The 20,496-nt window shown below is 41.5% G+C and overlaps 1 protein-coding gene across 1 annotated transcript in view; it reads left to right on the top strand.

The window, feature by feature from the left end:
* LOC113114945 (kin of IRRE-like protein 1) overlaps positions 1-20,496 on the top strand; it is a 43,826-nt gene that overhangs the window by 8,856 nt on the left and 14,474 nt on the right. The window contains exon 2 of the mRNA XM_026282073.1: positions 19,981-20,133. Within this exon, the coding sequence (XP_026137858.1) occupies positions 19,981-20,133 (153 nt within the window). The remainder of the gene's footprint in view (positions 1-19,980; positions 20,134-20,496) is intronic.

Here is a 20,496-nt window from a genome sequence, read left to right as displayed (position 1 = left end):
TGATAAGAGAGGATCTTTTCTACAGTGAAAAAAAAAATATATAATTCTGCTATGAAAACTGTTCATTCATTTTATCTGTCTGTTTATTTATTGAATATTAGCTTTTTGTGTTTATGTTTGGGGGAAAATGCTGTATTGCAAATCATTGAGCGAGATTTGACATTATGTTCCTTTATTATCTGTTGTGGGGTTTGTGGTACTCATGGATTCATGCATACATTCATTGATGAGTCATAGATGTTCAGATGGACTGACAGCTAAAAGTAATTGATTGTTTCTCTCACACACACACACAGTCTCGTGGTTAAAGCTAAATGCCCTTTGTAGGGTGATTAGTCAAAGCCTGACTGCTTAATTAATGATTACTCCATCACAGAAGACATTGTGTGCCTGAGAGAGACATAAAAGCTTTTAAGAAAGCCACAGTCTGATTGTGATACTGTGTGCGATGCTTTAGGATCAAACTTTGCCCCTGATATTCAGTTTAAAGCATTTCTTGTGAAAAAGTCATTTTAGGTTTGGACACAATGTCACATTGTGAAGGCCGGTTTTTATTTGTTAAACATTTTTTGAGTTGATAAATTAGCTAAAATAGGTTCTGCCACATTTAGATGTGTGCAGTAAAGCTTTTCGGTTAGTGTATCTCTCCTGTTTTATCTGGAAACATGATAATATGGAGTATTTCATACTGATATAGTAATTACAGTAATATAGTCTTTGACATCCATGCTCTAGTAGGACACTGAATTCAGTTCCACTAACACTGTCTAGATTCTGTATCAGCATAGGATCTTATACCTGCTTCCATTATGAGATAGCATCATATTAAACAACAGATCTCAGCTCAGCACAGACCTACTTGAGCCTTTGGCATAAAGAGTGTCATGCAGACAGGAAGACCGTCATTATCAGCTATTTGTGAGCTCATTCTCTCTCTCTTTCGCCCTGTCTGTCTCTTGTTCTCTGTCGCACACACTCTCACATCCCTTAACCAAATAGTTTGTTCTTCTTCTCTGGAAACCCCAGTGGAATGTGTGTGCAAATATTGTGATTGTGAGCTCGACCGTTAACCATAATACTCCACACCGGAGAGAAGACCTCGCACAACCTCCCCCACCACACCAGGGTTGAAAGGCATCTCTGTTTAGTTTTCAGACAGCTGGGAAAGAAATTGAGAAAAGCGTGTATGTCTTTCCTTTTCTCTCCCCATCGTCTTTCTTGTTCTTGATTGCTGGGATATTACGGCATGGCTCCGAACGCCACAGTGGGAGGTCGAGGGAGAAGCTGGCCAATTTGCTATCAAGTGAGGGGTGTCAGTCAAGGCGCATCAAACAAGCTTTCCGCCGTCACTCATGTGTCCAAACATGGTAATTTTATCGACTATCCAATGCTATCTGAAACAAGCCAGTGCTTTTGGAAAATAGTAAGGGCGATCAAATGATTTAGAAGGTAGAAAGGATGGCAGCAAAGAAAGCGAGAAAGCCATTTAGCCAAGGTGTGGAAGGCTCAGGAGTCCATGCGGCTTGACAAAGTGGTGTGCAAAGGCAGAAAGGGGAGAGGGGAAAAGAGGGGAGTCAAACAGATTAACTTCCTGCATCTTAGCTCTGAAGGTAATGGATACCCTTGCACTGGTGTGAAGGAACCCCTTCATCTGTTCTCCCAGTTTAAAAGTAGGAAACACAGTAACAAAGACAAACCAGATGAAAAGTGACCGTCTGACACAGGAGAATGTAAAGGGCATTTGGAGACACCTGGGGGCAATGATGAAGCCGTAACAAAGCAGACATGGGTTGAATGCACAGGTTAGCCGGGGCTGGGTGGATGAAAAGGAAAGTGTTGGGGGGGGGGGGGGGGTAGTAGTGTTGATGGGTTGAATTTGATACACAGCCTCTTTCAGACGATGAGGTAATGCCAGGCAGTGCCCCTGGACCTTCCTGATTGATGCATTCCAGCCGCTCTACTGCTGTGGGAGGGCTGTAAAGGATTACAGCACCGAACCCTGCCCAGAGAAAGACAGAGAAATCACTAATGGTCTGTGACTATTGTCTGGGCGAGGCGTCCAAAGCCTGCAGTTCTCTGCGGAGATGAAGAGGAAGTTCACACACACACACACAGGGACAGGTACACGATACACACTGAAAAAGAGCTTCCTCAGCGTTGTTGCACAGGATATTGGCTGTTTACTTTTGAAATTCTCTCCCTGGTTCTGGCTCGCTGTAAACACTGGTGTGGGGTGATTGTCAGTCACAGATAAGGAAAGAGATAAATAGGAGAGGGAGGGAGTGAGATCGAAGACAAAGAGAGACAAAGGGAAAGAGGAGTTGCTTGCTAAACATAATGTCTCTTGGAGTGAATAATGAGTCTGTATGGACAGATGAAGTCTAAAAAAGTGATCCGATGCTTACATTAGAGCCTGGTTTCTCCCAAGGTTTTTTCTCCATTCTGTCACTGATGGAGTTTTGGTTCCTTGTCGCTGTCGCTTCTGGCTTGCTTAGTTGAGGACACTTCTTTTCCAGCGATATCGTCGACTCAGATGCTATTTAAACCGGACTGAGCTGTATGACGACATCACTGAATTCAATGATGAAAGACCTTTAACTAAAATTGAGTGTTAATTATTGTCCTTTTGCATTATTGACACACTATTTTCCTATTTAATACTGTAAAGCTGCTTTGATATCTGTATTGTTAAAAGCACTAAATAAATAAGGTGACTTGACTAAATTATCTGAGATTTTTAGAACTTTACCAAGCCACCTCACAAGGTGACAATTTTATGCTGTTACATGCATAAATATGCCTATTATGCAGATTAGAATGGAATATGCTCCATAGTCCCACAATACTTCACTCTGCTCGGATGAAAATATCTGCTTAGGGTAGCATGAGTTTCTGTGATTGTGGTATATATAGCCATGCTGTTCACCAGCAACATTTGGATAGTGGTAATGATAGACCAACATGATCTGAAATATATCATGCTAAGCAGCTTTGTTAGCGAGGTATCCATTATGCAGTGTGATCTAGAGCATTATTTGTGCCATGTGTTTTCATTGGAGAAGAACATTTCCTTGCAATCCCTATTTTGTGTTACTTGTATGAATGAAAAAGAATAATAGGACAAATGCATAAATAAGAAAAGCCATCAAGCAGGCAAGGAAGTATGGGCTGGCTCATGTGTGGAGGATAGAATGAGAAAACAGCAATAAGGGGTCTGATGCTAATGCAAACTGCTTGGTACTTTACCTCAAGCCACTTGTTTTTTGCTTTCTTGTCGAATGGATTGTTTATGTTACCGGGGTGTGACAAAACAGCCTGACCAGTATGCTGAGAAAAAGATGCATTGGTATTGGAGGACACAGCGGGTCTTCCGGCTCTCGGCTCCAGGCTGGCTATGTACGCAGCAGGCTGCTTGGTTTCAAGCATTTCCAAACAGGGCCACCTCAAAACAGGTGAGAGAATGAGGAGCGTGTACCCGCTTGGAACCACACTTCTCTAGGTTCTTCTCACTTTGCGCAGCAGGCGAAGCGAGATACTCTCCTGCCTAAAGATACGGGTTCAGCTTCCTCTATGAGCTGCATCCCCCTGCGAGGAGATTTAGTGATGATTTATGAAGCCCTCTAGAAAACGGCACAAATGTGAAAGGTTTTCATATGATACTGACATCTCGCTTCCAAAGTCAATGTTTTGCTGAGTTTTGGTGGAGCTGCAGCTTTGAGAAAGCTTGTTTAGATATGAAGGGATTTCACAGGCAGAGGAATTTGTGGGAGCTTTTTTAAGGGAGTATTTCCTTTTGAGCTTTGTACTGCTAGCAGGGCCAAATAAGACAAGAAGTATGCTTTTAGAGAGTATTTAAACAGCAAAATAATGAAAACATCACTGTTCAATAAGTAGTTCAATTTATTAATCCATTAATCAGAATCAACTTTTTTTCTCTTTAAAATAAAATGGTTCATTACCCTAACTGTCGTCTGTTTTTGGCTGTATCAGTTTAGCACATTGTTATAAAACATGCAGTATGGTCTAATAGACCCTTTGCTAAGTACAGCCTTGAAAACATACTGACCAGTTCTACCTAAGTTGCCATAAACCTTATTGTCTTAAAAGCTTGTGCTTTTTTTCTAATGGAAGTTTATAGAGAATAGGCATGTTTTGGATGGTTTTGAACTTAATATTACAGAAAATCATTAAATGTTCTTGCTGGGTCACTTATACATCGACAAGATACCTATAAAGTATATGATACAATAGAAGCACAGAAATAAGGGTATTTTGTCTGTTTACAATTTTTTTAATGACTCTGGAGAAGTACTCAGATTATCAATAAGAACATTGCTATTTGCTCCAAGGCAAATTCATGTTACTTATTTACACTCTTTCTTTTAACTCAATTTTACATATTGATTCAGGTCATTGAAGTACAATAGTAACTTGAGAGTTCACAGTACAGTGGTAAATGTGTGCTGTTCACTTACACTGATCTTATCAGATGCAATCATGATCAAATGAGGGTTTTCCTTTAAGCTGATTGTAAGAAGTTTCTGCCGCAATTCTGATTGTTTAGATTTGTCTTTGTAATTTGAGCTTCTTTAAAGAAAAATGGCGGGAAAAAAAGGGTTTGCAAATTCACCGAATATTCCAGTTTGTGATGTTCTTCATAGATTATGCATGTTAGCAGCATTATTCAAGATGGCCAGAGTTTTAAGAGTCTGATTAAAGAGAGATTGTGGAATTTCAACTATTTGTTTTATAAAAAAAGGTCAACAAGTCTTTACAGAATTCTGATTAATGTGGACATTTGTTAAGTGTAGAAACTGGTGCAGGGGTGTGTCTGATGTCTTCACTTTTTCACTCAGCTTGTTGAGAGGAGGTGATGGATAGGCTTCTAATGGACCCCCTCAATCACAAGCTACTTAAGCAGGCTGATCAGTAACAGAGAGCAAAGAGGCCAACCCAAGCCCCCCTTCAACAGAGCCAAAGGGTGGTTCAGTGATCATCCATAGTCATTAGCCCTGTAACAATCCTTGCGCGGCAAGCTTTCGCCCGTTTACCAGGCATCTGAGAAATCTATGGTCCAAACTCACCATGAAAGAGTCTTGAATTGTCAGCCAGAACCTTAAAAGGCTCTGTTAAAGCTGAGTCTTTTGTCCCAGTGTGATGTGGTAGCTTGGTGCAAAACCTCTTTTGTTTTGCTAATGTTATTAATGGGCTCACTTAAGTGTAAAAGCAAAGCAGATTCAACTCAGTAGGGACAGAAGAAAGGGTGTTTTTTATTTTTACACATATATATATATTTATATTGCACAAAGGTGTTTGTACTGTGGGCATGTCAGTGTGAAGGTGTGAAGTGTACTTATTTGTTGTTGGAAGCTTCCTGAGAGTCTGTTGCCATCACTGATTTTTATAGAACACCAGAGTTTAAAGTGGGACGAACTCATTAGCCATGTTCCTCAGAGCCAAGCAAAGACTTCACAAATATTAGTATAAGGTGGGGTCTCTCCTCTCAAAAAACCTCTCCAGCTCTCCCTTTTGTCTCCGTCTCTCCCTAGCCCCTTTCACACTGCCATTCCGGCAAATACAGGGGTAAAGTGTTCCTGCAATTGTTCCCTGGTCGCTAGATTTGGCACATTCACACTGCCAGTGATGACCCGGTATATGTGCATGCTTTCACACACAACCCTTGAAGATCCCGTAACGACACGTGACATCAGCGCGTGACGTGTAATGTACGAGTCGACAAGGCTTGGCACGTTATACTTTAACTGAAGCAAGCAAACGATCTCTGAGTCAGCGCGGAAAGTGAGGAACTAACTGATCTCTGCTTCATTACAGTTTGCACATATGTTTTCGTCGCGAATGTTGATCTTCCTTCAAAACAGCCGGTAAAAGAGTCGCGCGATAACGCGCGTCATCACTTCGATACCGAATTAGATCTGGCTTTTGTTCACACAGCGCTCGTTCCGGATCGATTACCGCAATGTTACTATGTCCCCGACCCGGGTTCGATTCGGTAATCAATTCCGGGACGTGGTTGCTTTCACACAGAAGGCGACCAGGCAATGTTACGGGAATATTGCGGGTCCGACGTGCAGTGTGAAAGGGGCTCCTGTGATTCAGTGTATCCTGTTAACAAGTGCCAGCTTCATGCAATACCCATAACACAAGTCAGTGTGTGTGTTTTCACACCAATTAACAGCTCTCTTTTGGTGCCTGCTGAGGTGATGATGGCCTGTCTCTGGCCAGGCGCATGGTGTTTGTGTGTATTTTGAATTATTATTATTTTTATTTTTTTTGTGGCACTGATAGAAATCTTTTTCTAGGTTCTTTAATTAGCAGTATAATTAGTGGTGGTAGAACCTTGTCGGTCTGATAGAGAGGGAGCCAACAGGTCCAATAAACGTCTCTCAGTTTTCATATAGAGTTCTCTCAGTCTTCACAAATCTACCATTGGCTGACTTGCTCTCTGTCAAATTAACAGCCTACTTTGTGCCGTTCACAATCTGCCCCTTAAGAGGTAAAAACTCCTCCATTGGTCTGGAGTTGAGTGGTCATTAATATCAGGCTGGTCCTCATTGGCGCAAATGGCAATGTTAGAGAGAAATGATTCTGTCCAGACTTCTTCCTTTCTTTCCCTCTCTCCCTTACACTATCTTTCTTTAGGCTCTCAAAGCCAAACCTGCATCCCCTCCTCTCTTGCACTCTCAATCTAGATAATTCAATCTGTCCAATATCAAATAATCGCCTCCATTTTTTCGGCCCATTTTAACCTTATCACTGGCGCTGCTTCCTCAGGGGACCGAGTCTTGTTTCACCTTGTTAAGAGAGAGAGAGAGAGAGAGAGAGAGAGAGAGGGAGCCCAAGAGCGATAACCTGGGATAGGGGTGAAACGAGGTGGGTGACGAATAGTTCTCTAAGGAGCGGGGAGTGAAGACAGTTTGTTGTTCTCACAATGTGAACGAGTGGGCAAACAGGCTAAGGAGCTTTTTTTGTCTGAAAAAGAAAAGGTGGATAGTGGGAGCAAGATCGTGCAAAAAGAAAAAGTGTAAAATGTGAAGCATGAGAAATGTGCTCTACGGGATTGTGAACACTGGAGCACCTCTACGTCCCATAGTCTTTTTTAACACTCTCTCTTGGCACTTAATTAAAATCCAATAAGGTTCTCGCCTGGTGGCCATTTTTCCCAACCTCTGTTTACCTTCTCTAGGAGCATCGCTAGCGGCTTAATCTTACAAGAAAGTGGGGTTGATAGGTCAAGACCAGACTCTAGTCGCCACACTGAGTGAGAAAGGTTGGGGGAACTCTTTCTGTTCTTTGTGGTGTGTTTCTCTCATTCCTTTTCTTTTCCTCATTTCCCCAGGAAACTAATACGTAGGCTTGATTGTTGTAAGTTGATTTCAAGCTTGCCCCTGGGAAGAGATGGGCTTTTGGAGTTGGTTTTAATTAAGATTTAAAAGAAGCCTCCTTCTAGAAGGAAAATTTATTGGTTTCTCTGGATGGAGGGATGAGAGTGGACAAGAGGAGGTGGAACAGATTGCCCAGCAAAAAAGAAAAAATGGAAGTTATTCATTAGGGAAGATAGAAAGATATTTTACAAATATATAATTTTATGTCTTTTGAATTATATAAGGTTACTTAGAGGATGCATTCATTCACACTTGCAGATTCGATTTTTTCCCCTATTCTCTTTACCTGCTCGTGTGGAAAATCTAAATTGTACAATCCTTTTTTTCTCCCAAATATCAGAATCTATAGAGATTGATTTGGGCTTCCTATGATCCAAACCCATATCCTGTAAAGACGTCATTGGAACACTGCCGAGCTGCAGGCAAGCAATCTCCAGATTATCTAGATGTTTTAGTGATCGATAGCGACACCTTATGTACCTTTTGTCCACTGAAATTGTGCTGAGGCTGGAGCCAGGGCTTGGGGAATCTGCGAAACTCATAGTTTCAGAAATTAATTGAAAATGGATTTAACATTTAACATTCATTTTATTTTAACTGAGGTGTATAGATAGGCAAGATACCCAAATATTGTATAAATATATAGTGTGATTATATATTTATGATGTTTGATGTAACAATTAGAAATAATGTAACTTCAATAACAAAATCAATGAATATATTATATCAATAAATAATAAATGTTAATTAATATTTTTTATTGATAATTTGTATATACACAATAAAGTGACTAGAGTAGCTGTGCAGCCCAACAGTATGAATATGAAGTGTTTGGTTTGAGTTTTTTTTTGCTTCTGTTTTTTTGTGGTGGAGCAGAATAGATCTAGGTTGGGCTCCGGCATCAACATTGTGTCGGTTAAACAGGAATAATGAATTAAGAGCACATACCTCACTTGTTTACCAGCCTATAAAGTAGCCCAGAAACTGAGATTTACTTGCTAATAAAGCTTTGCTTTTGTAATCTTTAAAGCGGTCATGGTGTCTGCTGGTGAGTAAATCATAATTTGGATCCGTTGGTGTCCTGGTCATGACCGTACAGGGAATTAGATTCCTACAGAGTGGAAAGTCTGTATGCATGTGTGTGTGTGTGTGTGTGTGTGGCCTTTCTCTGCTCTTGACTATCTTTCGTTCTCTCACACACTCTTTCTTCTCTTTCTCCCCCTCTGTCTCTCTGGATAATGGGCTTGTACACAGGTGGCCATGTCCCTTCGATGGACACCCCCAGACGTCCTTGTTAGACACTTAATTAAAAGCCTTATCACAGGAAAACACGCTGAGACATTCCAATATGGGCCTGGGCATCAGAGATACTGCCACAACCAGACAGCGTCCATCTATTACTGCTGTCTGCTTAACTGTCCAGCCAAACAGTGTGTGTGTGTGTGTGTGTTAAAGCATAAAAGAATAAGGAGTTTGCATGCAAAATTAGAAATTGTGCAAGTTGTTTTAGGATAGATAAAGAGTGAATGACGTTTACCTGGTATTAACATCTATTTTTAGAGATATGTTTGAAACAGGAAATTGCTAAAGACAGGTGTAAATAGGATCCACAAACAGGGTTTGTCTTTGAAAGAAAATAACTTACTGATGATCTGTCCACATCTTTTTATTTCTGTCTTTGCATTTTAGATGCAAGTTATTACCAGGTGTAAACAGCAATATGTCTCAGCTGACCACTCATGATTGGATTGTTTAAGCGATCTTAATACCAGGTGTGAACAGGGCTTAAGGATAGAAAGAAGGAGGTTTTTTTCAACATAGCATGGCTGATGCAACACATGTGGGTCGGTTATCAGCACTCCTCCCATGGTCAGTTAACTTTTAGAGCTTAAAACAGGAGGGGAAAAAAAAAAAACCTAACGAAAGGAAGACACAATGAAGTTTTTAAGTTCATCACGCCACTAGCTGAGTAGGCACACTAGGTGTTAAAGAAGAGCGGGGAGGTCAAGTGTCCCTCCCACTGCATTCTTCAGCAGTGCTAAGCAGGGACCAGCACACAGGGACCATATGTCCCAAACTCTAGTCAATGATCCCCCCCAAATAAAGGGACAAAGCCCTTTTCAGTCAATTGAGACCGGGGAAATCTGAAGTTCTGCACTGGCAGCATAGCACCAGTCAACAAGAAGATAGTGAAAAGGAGGAGGACAGGGAAAGAGGGAGAAAGAGAGAACATGAGAGGGACTTGGCATTTTCCATCACATTAACTAGGAACAATCCTGCCAAACAGCCTTGAGGCTCCTTCTCTTTTTTCTTGACTTCTTCTGTAGGTTGCCCGGTTCCAAAGCCCCCAGGAGACTCTCTTTAAAAGCTCAGTGTCCATTCCTCTTGCTCAGATGCTCAGCTAATAATGCCACAGCCAAAGCATAGAGATCTATATCTCTGGCTATCAAAAAGCAAGTTCTCTTATGTTTAAGCTTGGTCTTGTGCACTGGGGATTTAAAGGTTTACAGGAGCACGTCCCATTTTTTAAAAGGCCACAACAAACCTATCCAATCATAAAATAACAGCCAGGTGGCACATCCTGGTGTGAAGGTGCGCTCCGATGTGGGGGTAGTCTTAGCAAAAGAAAGAAGGAAGAGAGATAAAGAAAGCTTAGCAAAGACATGGAGAGGCCAGAGCGGCACTGTAAAGTGCACGGGGTTCCTGGGGGAGAAATAGATCAGGCATGTATTCTGGCGCTGCAGCGATTAATATCAGCGGAGGAAAAAAGGTCAAACTTGACTGGAAAACGCTACAGTATATCATTGTTACTGGCACGGCCCACATTTCATACATCACGCCATGCTGTGCTGCCTCGACTCTCCCGTCGCTGGTCTCCAAGCCATAGCCCACGCCAAGTATTATCAAAGATTGATAGAGTGTCCTAGTTAACTGGGGAGGGTGTAGGAAGTTGGAAGGAGGGATGAAGTGGGGAAGGAAGATTTGCCACCTCTGCGTTTCGGGGGTTACAACTTCTTGTCTTGTTGAAACACGATGGCACCAATCAGTGAAAATGAATGTACGCATGTCACATTTTTAGCTAGAACTAACATGAAAAACATCACTTTTCGGCTAAAAGGAATACTTTGTTGTCTGGATAAGGTTTTTCATATGATTTGTGTGTGGCTACGTTAACAATCTCTCCCTCATCATCCCTTTTCTCTTGTTCAGAGTGCTTGCTTAATAATTAATTGATTTATTAGTTCTCTCATTAATCATTCATTCATTAATCAGGGCCAGATTTTTCCAGAGGAAGTGGTTCAATCCGTAAAAGACCAAAAAAAAAAAAAAAATCCTGACTTCACATTTCAGCCTAATTACGCTTCTTTGCTAATCACCACCAAAGAAATGGAGTTTCAGGAAATTACTTTTTTTTCCTCCCCTTCCTCCCTCCCTCTTCTCTTTTGTGTTAAGCAAGTCAGGATGTATTGAGGTCGGCAGGTATTATTTTTTTCAATCCTTTTTCTATTCTCTTTCGCCACCCGTTATTTTGTGTTCTGGGGGGTTAAAGTCATCAGTCATGATAAAAAAAATTATTTGAGTCCAGGCTAATCTGATGAACAAGAATGTCCGTTCTTTAATTAAACTACCCAACCACCTACCACCTTAACTTGATAGAGGAAGGAAATGCAAAATTTGGTAACTGAAAACCACATACATCGATTAATCACGGCAGTTTTGAAGGCAGTCCGTGAGCGTGGGTCAGCCCTTTCTCCGGCGAAGAGGCAGCTCATTGTTTCAGCCTATGCCGACCTCCCCAGAGAGATGAAGGAGTTGTTTGTCTAATTGTTTACTGTTATGTGATGCAGACAGAAGTTGCCACCACATAGGTGTCGCAAGAAAGGAAGCAAAACAGGCAGAATGAAGCTAAAGGGAAATTGTAATAGAACAGAAATTAAATCTCTCATACATCAAAAAAATCGGTGGTCTTCAAAAACAACACTCACCCATGGCCAGTCTCTATTTCGAGGCGAAAGGAAAAAACATCAAATTAGAAAGCTTCAATAGAACTGCCAGCGCCACATTAACCTCCAAGCGGTAAAAAAAAAGCACACACATTGAACAACCCTAACAAGGTATTCATTGAAGCCATCACTCTTTATTTTCCAACACACATACTCTCATGCATGCACAGACTTCAAAATGCCACTAACAACTGAGGTTACAGCTAATTTTCCTTTCTTCTCTGCATTTAGACCAATAAAGTGCATGGACCTCTTTGCTCTAATGAGATGCATACATTTACAACCTCACTTCCTCATTAAATAATAATAATAATAATAATAAAGACAGTATGAGGAAAAAAAGTATTAATTATGAAACGCATGGAGAGCCACAGGGGCCTCCACTGGGCTCAATTAGGAAGTGTAGGCCACAAATCCCCAGACTAAATTAATTGACACCCCAGGGCATTGAGTCTAGCATCCCAATAGCTCAGTATAAGTGCTAGATTTCTTTGTTTTCATTTCATTTGCTTTTTGAAAGTGAGTGCAGGGCAGAGAGATCAACAGAGGCAAACAAGGGGGGCATGTTTAAATGTGATCTTTTCATTGACTTTACGGATTTTTAATCATCTTGCATATTTACAGTGTTGCTTTTTCTCAGTGTTGTTTCCCCCGACTTCACAGCCAAAGGAATGAAATGAGACTGCATATAAAGGCTTTGTTTATTTATTAATTTGTCTTTATTGTCTTTATTTATTTTTCCTCACAGTGAATGAGGCCCATCAGAGGCGGACTGATTGTAGATGTTCCCATCTTTGTGTGGATGTTGGTGCATTCAGCTACCCACACATTTATGCAAAGGGCACAACGCTAATGATTTAAAAGCATACTAGATCTTAGATCATACTGTACACTAAGCAACAGAGAGCAAGCAAGGGAGAGGTAAAGTGAGATTGGTGCATGTTGTAAGAGAGAGAGAATTAGAGAAAGGCGGCACGGAAAGTAGATAAAGTAGAGTGAGAGAAGGGAGAGCAGCAGCAATAACCGTTTCCAGAAAATACCAGGAGACCTACAGGAATGAAATGACAAGACTGGCTCAATCAACATCTTGTCAAGACAGTTGGCTGATGTGTAGAGACAATCTCATCCTCCCCCTCTTCCTTCCCTCTCTAGTTTTTTTTCTACCCAGCCTCTTTGTGTTCCTAGCAGAGAGCTTTCCGTCTGCAAGTAGAGGAGTTCTTAGACTCTGAAGTGGGAGAGTGAGAATGGGAACGCTGGAATAATGACACTCGGAAAAGTTCTGATGCTCACCAGAGACTTGGCACAAGCATAGAGGAGTGCGTGACATACACAGACTCTGCTGCAAGTAGAGGACCTAAGAGCCACTCACACACACACATACACACACATATTTCTCATTTATCATCCTTCTTATATGACCTGGTAGGGTTGACACAATCTGATGATGTGGTCATTGTTACCCGCTGTTCTCAGGCCAAGATTACCACTTTTTTCTTTTGCAAATCTTGGTGGTTGGCAGGTTGTTCTGGATGGTTTCTAGGTGATTACTTATTTAGACCCAGGGCTCTAGATGGCTTAGGTAAAACTTTTAAGTCTGATTATTTAGAAAAGCAAAAAGCACAACACTCATCAAACAAGCCACATGATCTGAGGGCTACTCATCGCTTTGAATAAAATCTTCTGCGAAATAAACAAATGCAAATATAAATCATTCATGTCCATTGTCAGCAAATCCCTAACTTTAACGATGAGAAACTTTCTTAGCAAACACCACTAAAAAGAGAATAAGACAGAGTCAGAAATAACTGCAGGGTGAGATGCTTGATTATAGATTCCTTCATTCCTTCTTAAAAGCATGGGCTTGTTTGAGCCCTCTATCTGTCAGAAGCCTGCTCTTGCGTTCTCCTCCCCTGCTTGGAAGCTCTAATGTCCTATTCTCAGTTTTTTCTTGCCACTGCGGACCCCCCATCATCCCCGTTTCACTCTTTCTGTTGACAGGCTGACTTGAACCCCTGCAATTTTCATGCCGATAAATAGAGAAAGGACAGGGACAAGGAGGGAGTGAGCGAGGGACAGGGTGTCTGGAATGCGGAGAGAGGAGCAGAAACAGGCATGGAGAAGGCAAATCAACAATTTGTCACACCTTATGTAACTGTGAAAAGGGCCCTGCTCAGCATTGATGTTGGGGATCAGGCCTGGCTGACAGGAGAAAAGAGAAAGTGGGGGTTTACTAAAGGGATCGGAGGGGCTAGAAAAAGAGAGGGAAGGACAGAGGAAGAAGGTTTGATGGATGGATGAGCTGGATGGTCGTTTTGAAAAGGGTCTCGCACTGTGCCAGGATGCTTACAATAGACTGCCGACTGAATAAGAGGCTAGGAGGATTAAACCCCTGCAAACAGCTCTTAAAAAGCTGTAAGGCTGCAATTTAGACACAAAACAACACTGAAAGTGAAAAGGAAAGATGCGTCTGGAATGGGAGGCAGGAGATAAGGAGCAGAAGATGAGACCAGGTGAACAGGAAAAGCAAGAACAAGGGAGAGGAGACAGGAATTAAATGTGGCAGCTTCTGAAACTGCAGAAGCAAATACCAGTGGCCCTTGGCTCAGTTTGTTTGGACATTAGGTAGAGGAGACGGCTATGTTTACAAGGGAGACTTTTCAAATGCAGACTGTAACAAGGACTTTGGTGTAACACATCTTCACATGTGCCTAAACTATTTCACACTCACACACACAGAAAAACACACACTCACCCTCCACAATGAGAATGAAACAATAGAGTCTACCCACACCAAACAAAAGGATAATTCCATGGCGCAGAATGGAGCTCAGCTCTTTCCAGCTTGGGTTTAGTGGCCTTATCTGAAGCAGGCACAATGGATCGCTTTTAGCCAGCCCTGTTTATTTCCAGCAAGTTACTTTTTCCCCACTGTACCCATCCACCCTTTTACCCTTCTTTCTCTCGTATTCCTATCTCTCCTCTAGACGAGGCTTGAGCACAATGCTCAAGGTGCTGTTTGAACTTAACAGAAGAGCATGCTACGAAAAGGGTGAACTGAACATTTCAGTGATGTTGGCTTCTATTATGTACAGGACAGGAAATGGTGGAATGAATTTGATTGAGATACTTGCATTTGATGAAACGATCCAACAGTGAAATGATGCACATGCATTTTTGGCAAGCAAAACAGTGTCTATCTATATATGTCTACATTTATTTTAGCATGATCATGAATCCAGGTGAGCTGTATTACCCTCCTGCTACATCTTTACTGTTTATAATGAAGTTGTCAGAACAAACAGTGAAGAGGTTTGGGGGAGGGGGGCTAAATATGGCTTGACATGCGATAAATATTGGGATTTATCCACAACTGTGCCAGGGGCAAAAACCAAGTGCCACACACACAAACATACACTTCCACTAATACCATCAAGGCTCCCTGCTGTCTCTAGCGACGGTAGACTAGAGAGGGATCGTTGCTAACATCTGTTCGACCGTTCGTCCCAGTGAGGCAGATATGCATCCTGGGCTCTAAAAACAGCCTGGAGAAAGTAGGGGAGAGTGAGAGAAAAAAGCAAAGCTCTTTAATATGTCATGCTCAAGTCAGACCCAGCTGCAGCTGCACTTAACGTGTGACAAAAAAAGACAAAGTCACTGTGTCAAAGTAGCAACTAAATGTGAGCCGCAATCCCCACAGCACGCCTGCCCTATTTACGCCACCACATGAACACACACTCCTCTCTGCTTCCATCCAGTGCCGTGAAATGATATTCCATTTTGAAAAAATCCGGATTAAAGTGTATCAGGCCAAGTGTGTTGTGACCTTGTTACTAGGGGAAGGGGGAACGCGAAAACACACAGGCACACGCAGATGCCACACACTGTGGAGCAAATCACAACGTAGGTTTTAGAGACGGCTTTCTCTGTCTCATCCCACGCTTCTCTTTATTTGTTATGGTACCTTATAATGATATTGCATGAGCCAGACAGCCATGCTAATACCAAGCCTTTTGTCTGACCTGCTCATTATGTAAGTACAATATTTATTATAATTTATATTAATTTTCCTTTATTGTTAATGAACTTCTGTTAGTGTTAAATCAGTTTTTTCTTTGAGGGCATTTTAAGCAGGAGAGGCTTAGAAAACTTTAAAAGAGTCTATCTACCTTGAAAGAGTCTATCCACCATTGCTGCTCTTCATCTCAACGCCTCCTCCTTTTTATTTGTGTTTTTTTCCTTCTTTCATCCCTCTCTTCTCTGTCAGGAATGAACTCATGTAATTAAGCCGCTAACATGCCGTTAAAGAATCGGCTAATTCAGCAAGGAGGAATTATTCCAATTTGAAATGACTCATTAACCAGATGTGATATTTTGTCGAGCTTCTCTTGGAGCAAGGTTTGGAGAGCGTTGAATCACTCCCATGGTGTGAGCTCGTTTCGCTGTATATTTGGGTTTGTGTGTGTGAATGTCGGCATGCGTTGCAAGGGTAATAAACATGCTTTTGGTTTTGCTCATACGGCCTGGTGCGTGCATTGATATGGGTGCGTAACTTGTAAATGGGCCCGAATGCAAGCTGTGAATGTCTTGTGCGTGTGAGAGAGAGTGATTAAAGACATGCACAGAGGCACAACTCAGTGAGGGGTCTAAAGAGGAACTATTGAATGTACAAAAGCCCTTAAACATCGACTCATCCTGATGAATTATCACAGCTCGTAAACATTTAGATGCTGGGGCAAGATTCTTTAATTGCAATCGATGTTCATCCAGTACCGGACGCAAAAAGGAGAATCCCAGAAGCACAACACAATTACAGTATCTGTAAAAAGACTCAATATCTCATAAAAGTGGAGCTCCAGGGATGGCAGGACTGTACAAAAAAAGAATGTTTCTATATAAACATACAGTAAAACGCATGGCTTAGAAATACGGCTGCTAGTAATATTGTCAAAAAGAGGTTTGTTTTTGACAGAAGAGTCATATTTAGCTCTTTTGATCTTGTCTTCTTCTTCTTTTTTTATCATGTGTCATAGAGGGCTTCCATAAGTCTGTTTCCAAAAATAAAGAGGTATTTGCTACTAAGTTTCTGATCATTTAGTTTTTTTCACGGTAACATACGATAGCATGATAATGATACTAAACTAAGGCCCCATTTACACTAGTGCATTTTCATTTTAGAATTAAAACAATGCAAGTTTACACTGCCATTTTAGCTGCATTTAAGAAATGATCTCTGTCTACACTACATAACCGAAGACGCATGCCACGTGAACATTTGTGCGCACTCGGCATGCGCTTAAAAGTATAAACAAGAAGTCAGGTTCAACAATGAGCATGATTACTGATCATGAAATGGTTACATGGTCATCAAGGATACGCAGAGATCATGTGGGCAGCTACGCCATCATTTTCGAAAGTCTCTGTTTTAGTCCGTTTACACTGAAAGGCAAAAACTGGAAAACACTGGAATAGTGTAAACGATGGGCATAACCGTAGCAAATGTTATGCGTTTTAAATTGAAAACTCACTACTGTAAAAGAGCCCAAGAAAAGGTTTAATACTAAAAGTAACATTTGAATCATAAAGTAGGGAAGAAACTAGGTAGGTCTTTGGAAGAGAGACAACTAGTTCAGAGCATTGGTATTCTTCTCTCAGTAAAAGTTCCAAAGGGAATGGACACTTGCGGGATGCAGGGTGATCTGAGGGTGTTAGCAAATAGTAGGTGTCAAAATGAGTGTTTTTATCTTATTTTCATTTACAATTTAATATGGCTATTTGTCAGTTATGTTATAACATACCAATCTGCCTGCCTAGTAGAAAATTGGTATGTCCATTTTATTGCAGTGTCTCCCTCCTACACTGTTTCTTCTCCTGTCTGGCTGTGTCCATCCTCAAAAGAAGAAAAGAGGACTGTCAGCACAAGTGGGAGAAAAGAGCAAGTTTGAAAAGACCTGAAATCTGCACTGGCCTTTGCCTTGGAGGGAAAGAAAGCTTATGTTTCTGAGAGAGAACTCTGGTGTGGGGTTGTGTAGGAGGTTAGGGGGTGGATGGTCTTTGCTGCACCCCTTGATGGAGTGGATAATTGAGTCTCGACCAAACTCTGTCAGCCAAGCTCGGAAGCCCCTTTTCAGCTCTAAGAAATGCAGTGGGAATGATGAAGTGAGAGAGAGAAAGTGAGAACAACAGAGAGTGAGAGAGGTTGGAGGAGAAAGAAAATCCTGGGCTCCCTCAGGGGGGGAAAGCCGCTATTGAAAAGCTATTAAACTTGCATTTAGCAGGATTGATTGGAAATGAAGAGGCCTATTAAAACCAAGGGACAAGAGGACAATAGTGTGTTTCTGGCCACCGTATGTTGCCCTCTTTTCACCGTCTTGCTGCCCCCCCTGGGGTGGGGCCCCCTACCCTGTCTGTTTAAACACCCCTGGCCCAAAGAGAGAAGTTTCAGAGGGGTTTAGCACCAGCTGAATAGATCCCTCTTTATCCACCACTGGCACCCTATTCTCCTTTTTAACCACACAGAAATAAAAGGGCAAAGAAAGAGGAGGAAAGCCAGAAAAAAATGGAGGGGCAGTTCATTTCTTTTTGAAGAACCAGTAACAGCCCTCCCTTTCTAAAACCTCTCCTTTCCCCCCTCACCTTCTCTGAAATCTCATGTGAATGGATTAGTTACTTCTGGCTGGTTGCCATCTTTCTACTTTCAAGAGGGCTCATGATGCACCGGATCCAATCATGAAGCTTTTGCAATGGAGAAACACAAAAATGTGTGTAAGAAGGCTGTGTGTGTACATAAAAGTGACTGGGATAGCGAGAGAGAGAAGGCTGTTTGTTGTTTAGTCTGGGTGCATTTATTGCAAATTTTTTCAGTAGGATGGAGAGCCTCTATGCAAATTAGGCAAAAAAAGACAGAGCAAAAAGTGTTTAGAAAGGAGAAAGAAAGATGACAGCAAAGCCTAAATAGAGGGAAGGCAGTGAGGCAGCAGGTGCCTTTCTCAGCCCGCTATGGATGGCTCTCATGGGACGCTGAAAGCTCCTTTGATTGTTTAACATACAATTTTACTGAAAAAACACCACTTCCCCCACCCTGGGAAGTGGTAACAGATTCTCTGGCTCAACAGGACATCGTTTTCCATGTCATTCTATTCAGTTTGCCATATGGGCATAGGAAAGAGTTAAATAAGTCATGACCAGCTGACGCCTAGACCCCTTGCCAATTGCAGAAAACCAAACTGTTGTAAAATGTGTTACGGAGTTCACTTTTTTTTTTTTTTTTTTAACCGGAAGATGATGCAACATGAGCCTTTTCTGCATCAATCAGTTAACCAAATGCCACTCGCTGGTCTTGGTAAAAAAAAATAAAAAAAAATAGCACAGCGTGTGACCAGTTGTTAAAATCGCTCCAATCACTACCACTCTCCTATTATACACGGGACATATATATATACGTGGCACTACTGCTCGGTAAGTATGCTCAACGGCTCACAACCTTCCCTCCCTCCCCATTATAAGCATGAGCACATCGTCTTCTTTGTTTCAGATCACAAAAGCTTCCAAAATCTTAGCTGGTATGGACCTCACTGCTGAGAGCCACCCATCTTCATAACCAGGCCACAGGATAGACGTACCACTGCCACATCTACATGATTATCACTGTTTACTTTAAAGACTTTATTAAAAGTCTTAATTTTGTATTTCTAAACTCATGGTTTCAGGAGGTTAATGTTAAAGCTCTGGTATGTTCAATTATTCTGGGAGCAAGAACCCCCATAAGGAACCATACCGCCAAAGATAAATTGTGTTCAATAAACTCAAGTAAACTTGCCAAAGTGGTTCCTGTCTGAAGTTTACTTAAAAGAGTGTGTTGGGTAGGCAAAGTGGTTTTAGATCAGTGTAAAAGGGTAATATGTTCCTAGAGCCCAGTGCATGGGTACTGCAAGGAAAATTGTGTTTCATTGTGTATCTGGAAGAGTATTACCAGCTGCAGAGAGATGGTGAATGTGAGCTGGAATGGCTCTTGCTGATTCAGCGCTAATATACTATCGCACTAATGTGTTCTGTGCTTTCCCATCTCTCTCCCTGTACAAAATCACTGACCTGAAAGCTGGACTGGTTAGAGCAAAATGACAGATAGGCTTCGGCATTAGGAGGGAGAGTCTTGCTGCAGTTTACCATGGTGATCCAACTAGCTACTGGCCCATTTCAAAGAGCCAGAATGATACAAAGAAAAGTGGCACTTCTACATTTAAGGGAAAACTCAAACAGAATAAATGCTATGGCATGCATTTTTAACCAGTTTTTTGATATGGTATATATGGTAGATTGAAGCCTGTCATTGCATTTGAACAATGTTATAAAGTCATAAGCCCTTAAGGATGCTTCGGTTTTACAATGTTTGATGTAAATTTCATCATCATTGGGGTCCACACAGACCTATGTATGTATGTATGTATGTATGTATGTGGACAGTCTGTGATCAGCTACTTGGATCAACTATGCTCATTATACATATTCCATCACAATATCAAACAGCAACCAATGTATTAATGTTTTGTGTGTGTGTGTGTGTTTTCCTCCTGCAGTGTCTCAAGCATCCTACTTTTCCCAGCAGCCCCAAGACCAAGTAGTGGTTGCTGGCCAATCAGTCACCTTGCCCTGTGTGATTGTGGGATACCGGAGCATGGTGCAGTGGACCAAAGATGGCTTGGCGCTAGGCGGTGAACGAGACTTACCCGGTAAGAATTCTATGTGGCCCAAACAAACAAGGAAAAACTGCTTGAGTGAAGTTAGTGAGTCTTTCCATTCAACAGTGTTTTTTTAACACTGAGTCGGCTTTGAAAATTGAATTGAACAAGGAAAAAAATGAAGTCAACTCAATTTATTTTCAAGGTGCTTCTAAATGGTGCACTGGTTTGTAATTAGCTAGAAACCCACTTTCCTATATGTCAACCAAATTTAGAGCAAGTAGCAAGGCAGAAATGATGCCGTTCCCCCAGGAGGTACACAATGCTTATTAAAGTCGATTTACCAAGGCTTAGTCTTCGTTTATCTTCATCTTTTTCTTTCCAATTAACAACTGGGAGATAAAACCAATCATA

The sequence above is a fragment of the Carassius auratus genome, chromosome 15 (assembly GCF_003368295.1).
Source record: "Carassius auratus strain Wakin chromosome 15, ASM336829v1, whole genome shotgun sequence".
NCBI classification, from domain to species: domain Eukaryota; kingdom Metazoa; phylum Chordata; class Actinopteri; order Cypriniformes; family Cyprinidae; genus Carassius; species Carassius auratus.
The sequence above is the reverse complement of the archived record's forward strand: the minus strand, read 5'-3'. Positions and strand labels throughout refer to the sequence as shown.